At 32.4% G+C, this 14,076-nt stretch overlaps 1 protein-coding gene across 23 annotated transcripts in view; it reads right to left on the bottom strand.

Annotated features, from left to right (window-relative positions):
* Positions 1 to 14,076, bottom strand: part of RIMS2 (regulating synaptic membrane exocytosis 2) — a 464,240-nt gene that overhangs the window by 221,159 nt on the left and 229,005 nt on the right. For 3 of the 23 annotated variants that reach the window (XM_037048352.1, XM_037048339.1, XM_037048362.1), the window contains one exon: positions 3,805 to 3,852. The exons of the other annotated variants lie outside the window; for them this stretch is intronic. In XM_037048352.1, the coding sequence (XP_036904247.1) occupies positions 3,805 to 3,852 (48 nt within the window). The remainder of the gene's footprint in view (positions 1 to 3,804; positions 3,853 to 14,076) is intronic. 23 annotated transcript variants of the gene reach the window in all.

The raw sequence follows: 14,076 nt of genomic DNA, 5'->3' as shown, positions 1-14,076 counted from the left end.
GAATATAAATTTCACTTAGTAAATTGCATTTAGTTAAAATAAATGGATATGCTTTAATAACTTCAATGAAGAGAGGAATTCATTCAAATGTTTCATTTGATATATTACTTGGACTTTTATTATCCTAATTTAATTGCTTATTAATATGCACATAATAATTATACTACCACAATGAAGACTTTCTATACAATGATTGCTTCCTTTATCTTTATGCAAAAATCACTGCAGTTCATTTTGGCCCTTCTACACCAATGAGTTCAAAATAAATGCTCAAAATGAACTGAACAGACAGTAACTTGTTTATATGGCATTCATAGGGAATTTATAAGGAAATGTTTTATATAATTCCACAGCAGAAGACATTTCAAAGATTAAAAGCAATGGGGATTTACTAGTAACTTTAGTCAATAAAATCCTATGTTTCTATTTAAAACTATAATAAATTCCTATTTTTAAATTTCTTGAATAGATATAAACTTTATGTTTGTGATATAAATGTATCCCAATCTTAGAATAAGGAGGGTATATTTTATAAGTTGAGATGAGAAAATGTGAATAATTTCCCTATACCATAATTAGAAACTGAAACATCACATCCAGCTGCTGAAGTCACTTGATTTATAACCATTACCTCCCACACACATACCTCACACGCCCACCCTCCCCAGCTGATGGGACTATGTCAGGATCTCTGGTAGCTGTGACTCTGACCCACGAGTTGGTTCAGAACTCACCTGACTATTATCTTGAAATTGAAATTGAATCAAAAATTTAAGATTTGCATTTATAGAACATGTATTTTATGGTTTATATTTTTATGGTATATATGTATATACATGTTAATAATTTAATGTGTTCCTTTAATGTGAATAAACAATGTTTGCAAATTATTTTGGAAGCAGAAGAGGGTATGGGAATATAAATGGTGGTAGAAGGAGACAACTTGGAGTGGAGAACACACAATACAATATACAGACAATATATTATAAAAATGTACATCTGAAAGCTATATAATTATATTAACCAATGTTACCCGCATAAATTCAATTAAAAAAGTAAAAAGTTTAAATATACATCTCATGTCAGTCCTTCCCTCTCTTCCCCAATGAGGACAGGCAGGTCCAGGCCCAGACAACAGGGCTTTGTTGAGTCCCTGACTCTATCTTAGAGAATGAGAAGCTGAGCAAGAGAAGAGGAAGACTGATGGTCCAGAAGAATATATAAAATTATTTATATGCTTTTCTTTGTAAAATGGAATGAGCCCTCTTACAGAACAATAGTAAGAAATATTTAATCTTTTAAAATTATAATCACTACTCGTTTTGTTGTCTTTATGTCTAATGCAGGTATTATCTCGCCATTGTGTAACAAAACATTTTCCTAGTAAAGCTACTCAGTTAAAACAGACTACTAATGTCTGTTGTTCACAAACCTCTTGCAACAGTGTGAAGAAGCTAAAAATTCGTGGGGCCTAGCTCTCACCTACTGAATCAGAATAGGGTCCAGGAATTACCATTTTAGTTTTTTAAAGATTTTGTGTTTATCTTTAGACAGAGGGGAAGGGAGGGAGAAAGAGAGGGAGAGAAAAATTGATGTGCAAGAGACATACATCAATCAGTTGCCTTTTCCATGCTCCAAACTGGGGACCTGGCCTGCAACCCAGGCATATGCTGTGACTTGGAATAAACCAGCAACCTTTTGGTTTGAAGGCTGGCATTCAATGCACTGAGCCACACCAGCCAAGGGAGGAATTACCCTTTTACCAAAGTCCTCCAGGTGACTGTCATGGGCATTATAGTTTGAGAACCACAGCCTTAGATCACGGGATCAACCTTAAAAAAAAAAGGCTCTTACATTTGAATGGAGAAAAAAGTTCAAGTATTTGCTTGCCTAGCAATACTTAGCATAGATACAGATGAGGGTAAATGTGAAAAAAAGAGACTGAACTATTCTGGCAAAAGACAAGAGGGGAAAACAAAACCAAAAGGTAAGAAATACAAGAGTGTCTTGAACATGAGATAAAACAGAAAGTTGTCATAAAACATGCATCATGTGTTCTCTAAAATGTGTGATCAGAACCAGAGTAATTTCTGATATACTCTATTGTCTGTAGAAATAAAAAAGCTTATTGTTCCATGATATGAAAAATCCAATATTAGACACCTTAAAGAGAAAAGTATGTAAAAGGCTAAAAATTTTTCCATTAAAATTTATAGTTAAGAATTAAATAAACAATGCTCATTATTAGACTAAGCTATAATTAATAAAGAAAATTATTGATTTCTGTGAGTTTTTTTTTAAGGGATAACACTAAGCACTTGTAGTTAGTTACCTCCACAGGCAATATGTTTACTCTTTTGAAATCATTACAGCAAAATATTTGAGATATACTGTATATATATTTTTAAATATACAATAAGGAGTATTGTTTTTAGGTATTTTTATGCCATTAGGAACCAAAATATCACTTATTAATAATATTCATTTCTTATACAAACATATTAGGTACATGGCTTTCATATTTTCATAATACTTTAATAGTTTATTAAATTATACTTTACAAATATATAAATGTCTTAATATAGATATAAAATATAAAGATATATAGGAATACTTTTATTTTAACTTTTTATCAAAATTATACTTTTTAATAAACTGTCTTAAATTGGGCATCTGATCAATAGCTCCAATTTTCATTTTATATCACAGGCTTCCATTGAAGTTTTTAACAGATATCCAGCTCATATTATCAAAGCATAATCATTTTACTAGCTGTTTCATTACATTTCAAATTGTTTATCTATGCTTTTAAAATGAATAGTTAATATATCTGCTGATCCCTTAAAACACAACAAATGCATTTCACAATTCTAGATACGACATACTTCCTTACATTTACCTCCTTTCATTAACACAAATCTTAGTTAGCATCATTTTAATTGTCTGAAGAAAACTACCACTCCAGCTTCACCATGTAACCACTTTCTAAATCTCCTAAGCAGAACCTGAGCAGCACAAGTAAGCAGTCTACACTATATAATATTAGCTAGAACAAGTTTAATTTTTAAAATTCAATTCAATTAGTATTATTCAAAACTGATAACATAAAAAAAACATGCAGCAAAGCAAGGAAAGCAATACTACTACTTTTAAACAAACTAGATTGCATTGCCATATAAGGGTTTCCTAATGAAAAGAGGCAAACAACTTGTACCCAATTATCACAGTAAAATTAAATGAAATTACAATTACAAAATGTAAACAAATTAAACCCATTTTATTTGAATTTTGATTTTCTTTTTTCAAAGTAATATACTTTTAAAATGTCAAACCTTATACATAATGTGCATAAAATCCATGTTTTAGATAAGGTACAAATTCATTTGCCAATCTCCTCAAGGAGATATTACTTGGAAAATGCAAACGAATGTAGATGTTAAGTGATATAATGAATGATTTAAAGAGACAGCAACTGTGCATAATAAAAGCAAGTATCAAGAGTATAAAATTAGTTATTTCTTCCAATGCTACACATATAAGTAGAATTTACATTAAATACCACTAAGAGTTTTAGTATTCAGTTAATCATATAAAATCACTAACAAAAATTGTCTCTTTAAATTTCTATTTTATTTTAATCCCCATGCAGAATTTTACAAGTTGGCTCATAAAATGATCTGAAAGTCAATTATATGGCTTGGAGCAACATACCAAAAAAAGTTTACCTACTACGCATTTTCCAAAAGCATACAAATAAGGGTTAAGACACAACTTTAGTTTCTATCAGGCAGACAAGGCCTTTACCTGAACCCTAGGAACAAAAGGCGTTGTTCTTCTACTAAGGCTTTGGCTCTGGTAAGCAAAATTAAAGAAAAAAGCAATAAAACAAAACCAAAAGGACAACACGCTGGAACTAAAAGACCAAAGTAAAAACAAACACATAAAACTACCCCTTAAATATAACTTTTCCATGACAATATATATCTAAATAAGTACATCAATGTAATGGATAAATTAATTTTGTCAAAATACTAAAATATATAAAATCTCAGAATTTCTAAATCAGGTTTTTAAATATAATCAACATAACAGGAATTGAAACTGGATGTAAGATAATATATTCAGAATAAGATAACATATTCTGAAAGTACAAGTGTAAACAAAACAAGAAAGCCAAGAAATTTCAGGTTTCCCCTTTATACACAGTACAATGAAAAAAACCCCAGTACAAAATGAAGTCAGATAAAAATGCACTGTAGAATTATTAGTGAAAAGACATGAGGAAGAAATTGTGTAACTTCTCCAAAAAGATATCTCTAATATAATCCTAAGAAATATTAGCCAGATTGACTCAGTATTAATTTTTAAAATAATAAAGTATGCTGGAATGCACAAGGTTAATTAGGTGACTGGTACATTAAGAATTTATACTAGGTCCTAGTATTTAAACAACATTTTCAGACATTTATTGTGTATTATTCAAGATAACACTATATCTCATTTATTTTTATATTTACAGTTTTTTATATTTTTTCAAGCCTTTACTGACAATTTATTGCAACTCTATTTCCTCCAACAATGACAGGCACTAGTTGGTATTATCTCCAATTTGTAGAGGAGAAAACAGAAACAGAACAACCAAAACTGACTACGCACTCAAACAAATTTTGATAAGACAGTGTGGATGGAAGGAAAGGGGCCACATATTAACCTGACCAGTTCAGGGGAGTCCTGCCAGGCAGCCTTACAAACTCAGAGAACTAAAGTAAACACAAAAGATGCTCTAAAATTAAAAATTATTAAGTAAAAGCAGCTCATGGCAAGTAGTCATGTCCTAGGCCAGTATTTTTCTTTAATAACAGTCAATCTTTACCTGTATATTGTAGTTTTGCATCTACAATAATTTACCTTTGGAATGTCAAGGTAACTTCCCTTTTTCCCAAACTCTTTGGGGGCACAAGCTGAGACTACAAATCCTCTCACTGTTATTGTTATTGTGTTCATTGTTGATTGTTAACTATCCTTTACCCACCGAAGTACAAGAAGTATGTATGTATCATTTTACCTTTTACCCAATTCCAGGAGTTTCCTCACTTCCTTTCTCCCACCTCCCCAATCTATCATCAGTGGATTTCCTGTAATCCCTCTCTGGCTCCTTCTTCGGTTCTGACATGAAAAACAGGTGCTAAACTGCCATTCTCTGGAGCACTTCTCAGCTCATTTACTGCTTCCTGGCAATTGTCGTCAGTTTGGCTCAAATAAACTTATCAAAAAATTCTCTAAGTTTTGAATGTTTCTTACATTGACATTAACTTGGCAACCGCAGCAGGATTTAAGAGAAACACACCCAGGACCATCTTGCCAGTCAGGACCCCTCCTAAATACCAGCAGGGGCCTGGTGTGCCTCACCAGCTCCTTCTTTTTGCAAAGGGTGAACTTGGGTGAGTTTCAACCGGAATTCCGGACCTCCCTGTTGTAAGGTATGGGGTCCTGACTTTATTTGAGCTGTTTTCTTAAATCCTTGAAGTAGAACTAAGGTTAAAGGTTGACAGAACCCAGGCTAAGGCGGGACTTAAAAAAAAAGCTGGTTTTCAACTTTGGCTTTTCAATTGGTATTGCTTTCTGAGAATGTGAAGTGCACACTCTACAGACATCGAAAGAAAACTAAAATTCACACAGGAAATTGTTCCTCCAAGGCCAGAAACTCCCAGACCCCAGCCCTCATTAATACTCCTGTAAGAAGCCTTGACTTGCAAATGCATTACAGAAATGGAAAGATTTAACTAAAAATAATATCAACTTAAAATGTCCAAAGTGCAGTTTTCTTTTGACACCTAAATTAATTTTTGCATGCAAAATTAGAAAATGGCAGCTCTAAAACTAAACTGAATGAATAGGAAGCATACATTGATTTGGAAATTAAAAGCTTCTAGAAGAACCACATATAAATTTTTTAAAAACGTTAATAAGTCTCTGAACTGGAGAAGGCTTCTGAAGCTAATAAATGCCAACAACCCATTCCTCTCCCCTTTATAACTCTGAAACCAAAGTCTGTCTTTGAAGTGCAAATATCTCGTCTCCAAGAACTTTTATGTGGACCATCTCTTAAAATGCAAAGATTTTGGAAGGTAAATCTTATCAAAAAGGTTCAGAAGGGGAAAAAACCTTAACTATATCTAATGAAATTAATTTCATTTATTTCAGCTATTCCTTTCTAAATTACTAAAATTTAATTAAGATTATTGAATATCCAAATATTTTGAAATGCTGAAACATTGACTGCTGGACAAGTCTTGGGGCCCTGCTTTTGGATTTTGTTGAAGAAAGGCTGTGGAGTGGATCTGGTAATGAGAGTCTTGTTTACAGATGTCTTTGTTAAAGGAGTGACTCCTGAAAGTGTATTTGCCAATAAAAGAAGCTAAGTTTCTGCAGGTTATAAAATACATTCATAAAAGCTGATCTAGATAATACTGGCTGCTCAGTTTTGGTTATTATTGGAAACTGAGGTTTCTTTAGGGTAAGAATTCAAATTAAGTCAGAAAGAATTTGCATGGTATTGGTAATAGAAGGCATAAAACAAAAATACTTTTAAGGGAAAGTAAGTAAATTATAAAAATGGTCATTTCTGAATGAATAAGGTTTGTGAAAATATGAAAGTTTCTAAGTTTTGTAAAGGTTATGAGGGTTGTAGAAGTCTAGGTAAGTTTTAAGTTTATAAGCTTAAGTGGCTAAAGTTGCCCTTCTCTAGAAAAATTAGTAATTCAGATTATGCGTATGGTCTTAATGTGTGTGATTTTAATATTATATGTGTTCATCTATATAGTATGTGTAGTGCACTTTTTTCTGCCTCTGGATGGCATTATTAGGGTGTAATATTTTATTGGCCTAAGGAAATTAAAATACTTATATAAATTAAACCCAATCCTGTGGTCTGTCAAAATATTTAATATTAAACCTGGTTTAAATTTAATTAATGTTCTTTAAAATTATTACCATAAAATATGTGTTTATTTTACCCAAATTTCAAAAAAAATAAAAGGCTTATGTTATGATCTTTTGGTTAAGTTTGACAAACCTTTCCAAAGTTTAAATTTTAAAATACTTTTTAACCAAAGAAATGACTTGGAGTTATTCTGATGAGCCCTGGAATACCTCAAGGATTTATTCTCTCTCCTTATAAAAAAAAGTTTTAAACTAATTAGGCCTATTTAAAATGCTTGATACATGGGAAGCTTTACCAAAATAAAAATAAGAATACCCATGTTCTATTTGTATACCTCTTTGCTTTCACCTGGAAGAATTACAAGTTTACTTGGACAATAAGCCCCAGGAATATATGGGAAAGTCCAACCTACTGCTCTAAATACTAAAAGCCAATTTAAATTTCCTAGAAATACCACTGTAATACAATATGTGAATGACTTAGTTTACACTCTAGGAACTTACTAAATTCCCCAGAAAACACAACAGAATATCAAAAAACAGGTTTTGATTCTGTTCACCCCAGATAAAATACTTTGGTTATCTAATATATAGGAACGGACTACTAATTAACCTGAAAGACTCAAAGGAATCCTAGGTTTTTCTCTTCCAAAAAATAAAAAAGCAGTTTAAAAGATTCCTGGATTTTACTGAATATCATCACAGGTAAATTCCAAATGTTATTAAAGGCCTAGCCTCTCTATGTCTTACTAAAATCAAATGATCTGACCACCCTCTTGTTCCTAGGAATGGGTTCTACAAGAACTCCTTAATAATGCTAATTTAATTTAGTTTACAAGATCTTTAATAAATAAACAAGAATGTTACCAAGCTGAACACACAGTAACTTACATGGTGGACATAACAAAGTTCTTATTTACCTGAATAAAATCTGCCCAACAAGCCTAGTTAATTATACTAGCTGGCACTTGTCAATTGGCCAAAAATTAAATAGCCAATTATTTACACTAATAATAGCCAGGCCTTTGGTGTACCTCAAAACTTTAAAATATTGTTAAAACAGCAGGGTTTCTTAAATTTCTCAGGGCAGCTCATAAAAAAAGGAAATTAAACTGCAAAATCATTAAATGTAACACAAAAATTAAAGCAATTGGCAATTATCAAAATTCCAAGGCTTACCAAAGCTGCCACCATGGAAGCAAAAGAAAAATGTTTAGCCAATACTGCAGCTAGACAGGCAGCAGTAAATATTTAAATTATCCAAACCTAAGAATGCCCCTTGTTTCCTATTAAACCAATAAAAACTCTCATGTATAGTTCTAATGGACATCTGCAAAGAGAAAAAATGACAACAAAAGGGGGGACCTTTGTCGCAAACTAATAAATAGGGCTTGGACTCAGTCAGAAACCAATCTTACCTATAAAAGCTTAATTACCAATACTGTACTTTAACATGTGCATAAGCTAAAAAAAAGTCCTCAAAAATAACTTCATGAAGTAAACAATATTACTGAAAACCTTCTTCTACTGTAACTCACAAAATATAAAGCAAATTTTTATCTGTCCAAAATATAGCCCAGGAAAATCATTCCTCTGGACCAGAGAACATTTTTCACTTCCCTCAAATCCAGGTATGATAGTTGGTTTTTATCCAAATGCCACTACCTCAAAAATACCAAAAAATTATTAGTTATAATTTTGTATGGGTTAAGGCATTCCCTTGCAAAAAACAACAGCTTTAATGGTAGGTAAATTACTTTTAAAAATTAATTCCCAAATTGGGGAATTCCAAGCCAGTGACTAAGGGGCTCCTTCACTGAACCAACAATATGATCCATTTATAATATGCCTATTCTACGGTATTTTCATTGTGTCTATCACTCCCAGTTCTCTGGATTAATAGAGCGCACAAATGATACAATTAAAACTCAACTAGGTAAATTTTCAGAAGCTTTAAGTCATCCTCGGACCAAAGCTCTCCTCATAGTACTCCTCAATGTAAAATCTACAGTAAACAGAGCCTTTCTCCTTACAAAATAGTCACCACCCTATAAATCTAAATGAAGAAACATACAAATCAACTTTACTAAAAGAAGACATTCGACATTATTATTTAGGGCTCATTAACCAGCTTTGGGGGTCTAACGAATTAGTAACATTTCACAGTGCACTCCTAGGAAACAAAGACTTCAAAAACCACAATTGACAACAAGGCAGTTATTGTCCCCCGCCATTAAAGACTCTCCAACATCATTAAAAGGGACCTTACCTGAAGCCTAACTGCAAATGTTCCCTTTCTTCTGTTTCCCTGATCTATTACGACGGACTTCATGCGATCCCTTTATGGTCCTCCTTCAGTTACATAGTGTATAAAATAAGGTACAAAGCTGCCACTTTCTGGAGCATTTCTCAATCTGTTGAGATACTACTTCCCTGCAATCGTAGCCAGTTTGGCAAACTCACCAAAAATTCTCCACAGGTCTGAATGTTTTTTATGTTGACAACAGTATTAAAGGTAGGAAATAGAGCCCACCTCGATTAAATCATTCTATTTTATATTATTTGAATAAAATTAAATTTCATTTCTCTTCTGACTACTTCTTTTTTAAGGCCATTTCCAACAAAAATATCAAAATAATCAGAATTTTGTGCCTTTATTATAAGGCATGCCAACAGTTAATTCAGGAACACAGTAAGAAGTGTATCTCTGGGTTCAGGAATGGATTTCAAGGCACTTAATTTTTCTTCCTTCACCAAAATTCCATTCCATCCCTTACATTTCCTGTGGATGTCTATCTTGTCTAACTCAGAGAGTCACATATATTGTACTTAATGGCTTCCGACTGCTATATGGAATGGGTTAACGGGTACTAAGACTACCGCCCACTTTAAATATCATTAGACTTACACTTCGTTAACACACATCTACAATAGAAGGGAAAGCAGACCTTGAAAAAAAACTATCATTCAATCATGACTCATCATTCTCTCAAATCTAAGCCATCTTTCTTTCTGTATGGAAACACACCAAAGAAAGAAAGAAATGGTTAGATATGGAGTGTGTTAGTAACATCTGTCTGCATTACTATAGGTGGATAATTCTCTAGCAAATGGGGAAGGGATGTATGAAATTCATACAGATTAACTAGGCATGCTAAAGGAAGGAACTAACGAAGTCCTCTATTTAGAAATAGATTTTCTTTTCCTTGCCTTCTCACTTGTTCTATCTGATTTAGAACAAAAATATCAAGATAATGGAAGTAAATATTACCCCCATTCATAAACCAGAAGATTATTTTAAAAGAAATAGTACTTTAAAAAAAGTAATCTTTTAAGGCAAACATTTTCAACCTTCTAAAATTATCTCAATGAGCAACTCACAGATTTCTGAAGTCAACTGTCTAAAATCTATGGCAATTTAAACCTAATCTTCACTCATAAGTTTATACATTAAATGTGGCTATAATAACATTTTAAAATTATTTTTTAAAGTTAAGGTGAAATTCAAATGACATATAAATCATTTAAAGTGTACAATCAGAGGCATTTAGTGCACTCACAATTCTGTGTAACCATCACCTCCCTCTGGTTTCAAGATGGACTCATCGCCCCATACTAATATCCTGTACCTGTTAAGTAATCACTCCCTAAGCCCCCATCCTCCCAACTGCTGGCAACTACTGAGCTGCTTTCTGTCTGTATGGATTCTGGATATTTCACATAGAATGGTGAAGAATTACTAGTCTGTATTTCATTGCAACTTGTAATTAATAATACTTCATTTATTTTAAACATGAAATACCTGGTATCCATAACAACTCAGCTTCATCCAAATAAAGAATTTGAATTTATATACTACAATTTATTTTGCATTTTTAATGCCATTTCTACTATATACTGCACTACTATCTTGAGGACATTCCTTTTAAGAAATGCTTCTAAAATACCAAAGGATGTGACAATATAATATGAAGGATAAACACTCAAAGAAAAATCTTTATAGACTTTTAAAAACTTTCTGTAAATTAGAGTTTCTAATGAGACATTAAAGGTGCATACCTACTCTTCAGTTACTTATTCCCTTTAAATGGGCATATAAGATAAATATGTACAACATTTACAAAGTCATCACTAAAAATGGAGTCAAATGGAGTCAATGGAATCAAATTAAAACTTGGGTTTTTTTTTTGTTTTTTTAAAATATTTTTTTATTTTATTTATCTTTAGAGAGGAAGGGAAGGAGAGAGGAAGAGAAACATCAATGTATGGTTGCTTCTCGTGCATCCCCTGCTGGGAATTGGCCCCTGCTGGGAACTGGCCTGCAACCCAGGTATGTGCCCTGACTGGGAATTGAACCGCGATCATCTGGTTCGCAGGCCCACGCTCAATCCACTGAGCTACAGCAGCCAGGGCAAAACTTTGTTTTTAATAAAACAAAGTTATAGAAACACTGTAACTATGAATAAACCAGACTCTAAAGTAAAATTACTGTCAAAAAGAATCAGTGTATTCCTTTAGAATTTCTCACTTTTAAAAGAATTGAAGGCTATATTTTATCTTAACTCTATCAAAATAACTAGCCAAAAACTGCAAATTACTTTTAAAATATTGAGAGAATTATAAAAGTAATTTTCTGAAGAAGGAATCTGCTAACTTATGAAAGAGCTCTAATTTTTAGAAAAATTAAAATACGGGAGTACCGATCATGCAAAGGCTAACAAACAGTCAGTCGGGTGTCGTAAACACGAACTCACACTCACAATCTCAGTAAGTGCACTAGGGGCACTTTGGTAGTGATGGCCTAGAATAATCACAAGCAACAGCACAATTCAAGCATGGAGAGGAAATATACTACATAATTTTTTAAAAATTGCCAACAACCTTGAGCATGAACATTTAAACACCAATTTGCATTATAATTATATTTTCTATTTGAGGAACTGACATGGGAAGGTCGGCTCATATACTACACAAATTATCTTTGTTCTCAGGCACTAGCATGTCATAATTTTGTTAAGTCATGGGCCCAGGTAAAATCTCATCAACAGCAAAAACCCCCAACGATAAAATAGAAGGATACAGAAATTGTAATGTTGCCTTGTGACTTCCTAGGGGTGTTCCCAAAGGGTGATACATGGGAGCGCACATCTCCCCAACCTCTGCAGCACTACAGCAAACCAGACTGTCTCCAGTTGGCAGGAATAGGTTTAAACACAAAAAGAAATACTATATCCAAAGGGTATCTTGCTTATGTCTTCCTGCATGCAAAGAATAAATATAAAATTAAGTTTCATGAGGGTAAAATTCACGTTTCTCTTGATCACTGTTGTATTCCTAGCTATTAGTATCATGAATGAACTGGGGTTAAATCTTAACATATATTTCTTAAATAGATCATTAGAGTTTAATTTGGCAAAAACATTTCTGAGGAAATTTTGGGCAACAGATTTCAAGAGCTTAAAATTTTCTTTTCCTTTCATATTCTAATTTTACTTCTAGAAAGTTATCCTGACAAAAGAATTTTGTCCTAACAAAATATGCAAACCCCTTTACATTAAAAGATTTCCATGGCATCGTTCTTTATAATAATGTAAATTAGAAACAAGCAAGATATCCTATTTTAACAAATTAAGTTAAAATGGAGTATTAAACAGCTATTAAAATAATTTTAAGCAGAATTTTCTTAAAAGTTTAAAGTAGAAAGTGCACAGTATATTAGTAAACAATAAACCAGATTTCCAAATCATGAGGAAAAATTGTGGAATCTGAAAATTGTCGAAATGCCTGCATGTGTTCCTCTTCACCCTTCTCTCCTCCCCAACCTGCAATAGGGCCTTGGGATTTTAAACGAAGTAACAAAGTTTGTACTCATCCTGGAAGTCTAACTTCCCCTCCTTCCTCCTCCACCAACAGCACCAACTACATACACACACACAATTATTTATATACTGACATCATCCAGGTACCCAGGACATAACAAAAAAAAACAACCCATAAACTGTTTAAATAGAGCCATAAAAAAAAAGAAAAACAGCTAACATTTATTACCACTTCCTAAAACGGTGGACAAAATAGACATACACATTTGTAACCATCAATGACAATATCTGTACTGTAAACACATGTAAGAGAATAAGTAGAAAGACACTACTTATTGTGGAAAAATGAAAAAGACCACCGTCCCCAAATAAAAAGTTTACTCTGTTTATGAAAGAGAAAGGAAAATAATAAAGAGAAGAAATTCATTTTAGTAGGACATTTACACTCTCCTAACAGTATCTCAATTTTCTTTCTTGCATTTTTTGTAACTGTAACCTTTTTGATCAAAATAGTCCCAGATGCACACGTCTAGTGACTTTTTCAATAAATATTAATATGTTCATTGTTTCAATACCCTGTATCTCCTTTAAGTTAATGAAAATTCAGTATAAATCAAATACTTTCCCTTTCCCCCCAAATAAAAGGAGATATTTTGTACCTTATGTAATAAAGGTTTTTTTATTGCTCTTAAAGTATCAGCCCAAAATAGTTTAGTTTTCAATTATAATTTTTTCCAAAATTCCATGTCTAAATTTTGAGAATCTAAACAGTTCTTAATAGCCATAAAGTTTCAAGTTTAATAATTTATTGGCATTATTGTTAATGTTCACCCACATGTTTCTAAAATATGACTGGATAAATTTTAATATTTTTAAATGGTTTAAAAGGGAAACAACAAATTAACAAAAGCAAGGGCTTATATATGCAGAGCTCTTCTATATGAAAATAAAATGCATGAACTTTTAACTATTTCATTCAAATTAGAAATCTTTTAATATGAAATCATCTGGTGTACTCAGTAGCCAATTACTATTTACCCATGTACTAAGTTTTGTCTGTTGACAACAGCATCTCAAGTTTCGTTACATTTCAGAGCAATATTCATAACTCACCTAAAATTCCCTTATGGTTAAACAACAGGGAAAATACATAAATATTTACTTCTATTTCAAGTATACCATCTTTCTATAGTGCAGAATTTTTATTTCCCTCAAAAGTTTATAACACATTATAGTCACTGTAGGGTACTGAGCAAAAATCATAAGCTTGAATTTTAGAATAATATTACTAAAGTAAAAAAGTTTTAGGTATCTT

The sequence above is a fragment of the Sturnira hondurensis genome, unplaced genomic scaffold (genome assembly GCF_014824575.4).
Source record: "Sturnira hondurensis isolate 20B ecotype Veracruz unplaced genomic scaffold, ASM1482457v3 Scaffold0006413, whole genome shotgun sequence".
Classification (NCBI taxonomy): domain Eukaryota; kingdom Metazoa; phylum Chordata; class Mammalia; order Chiroptera; family Phyllostomidae; genus Sturnira; species Sturnira hondurensis.
This window is presented reverse-complemented; position numbering and strand designations above follow the sequence as displayed.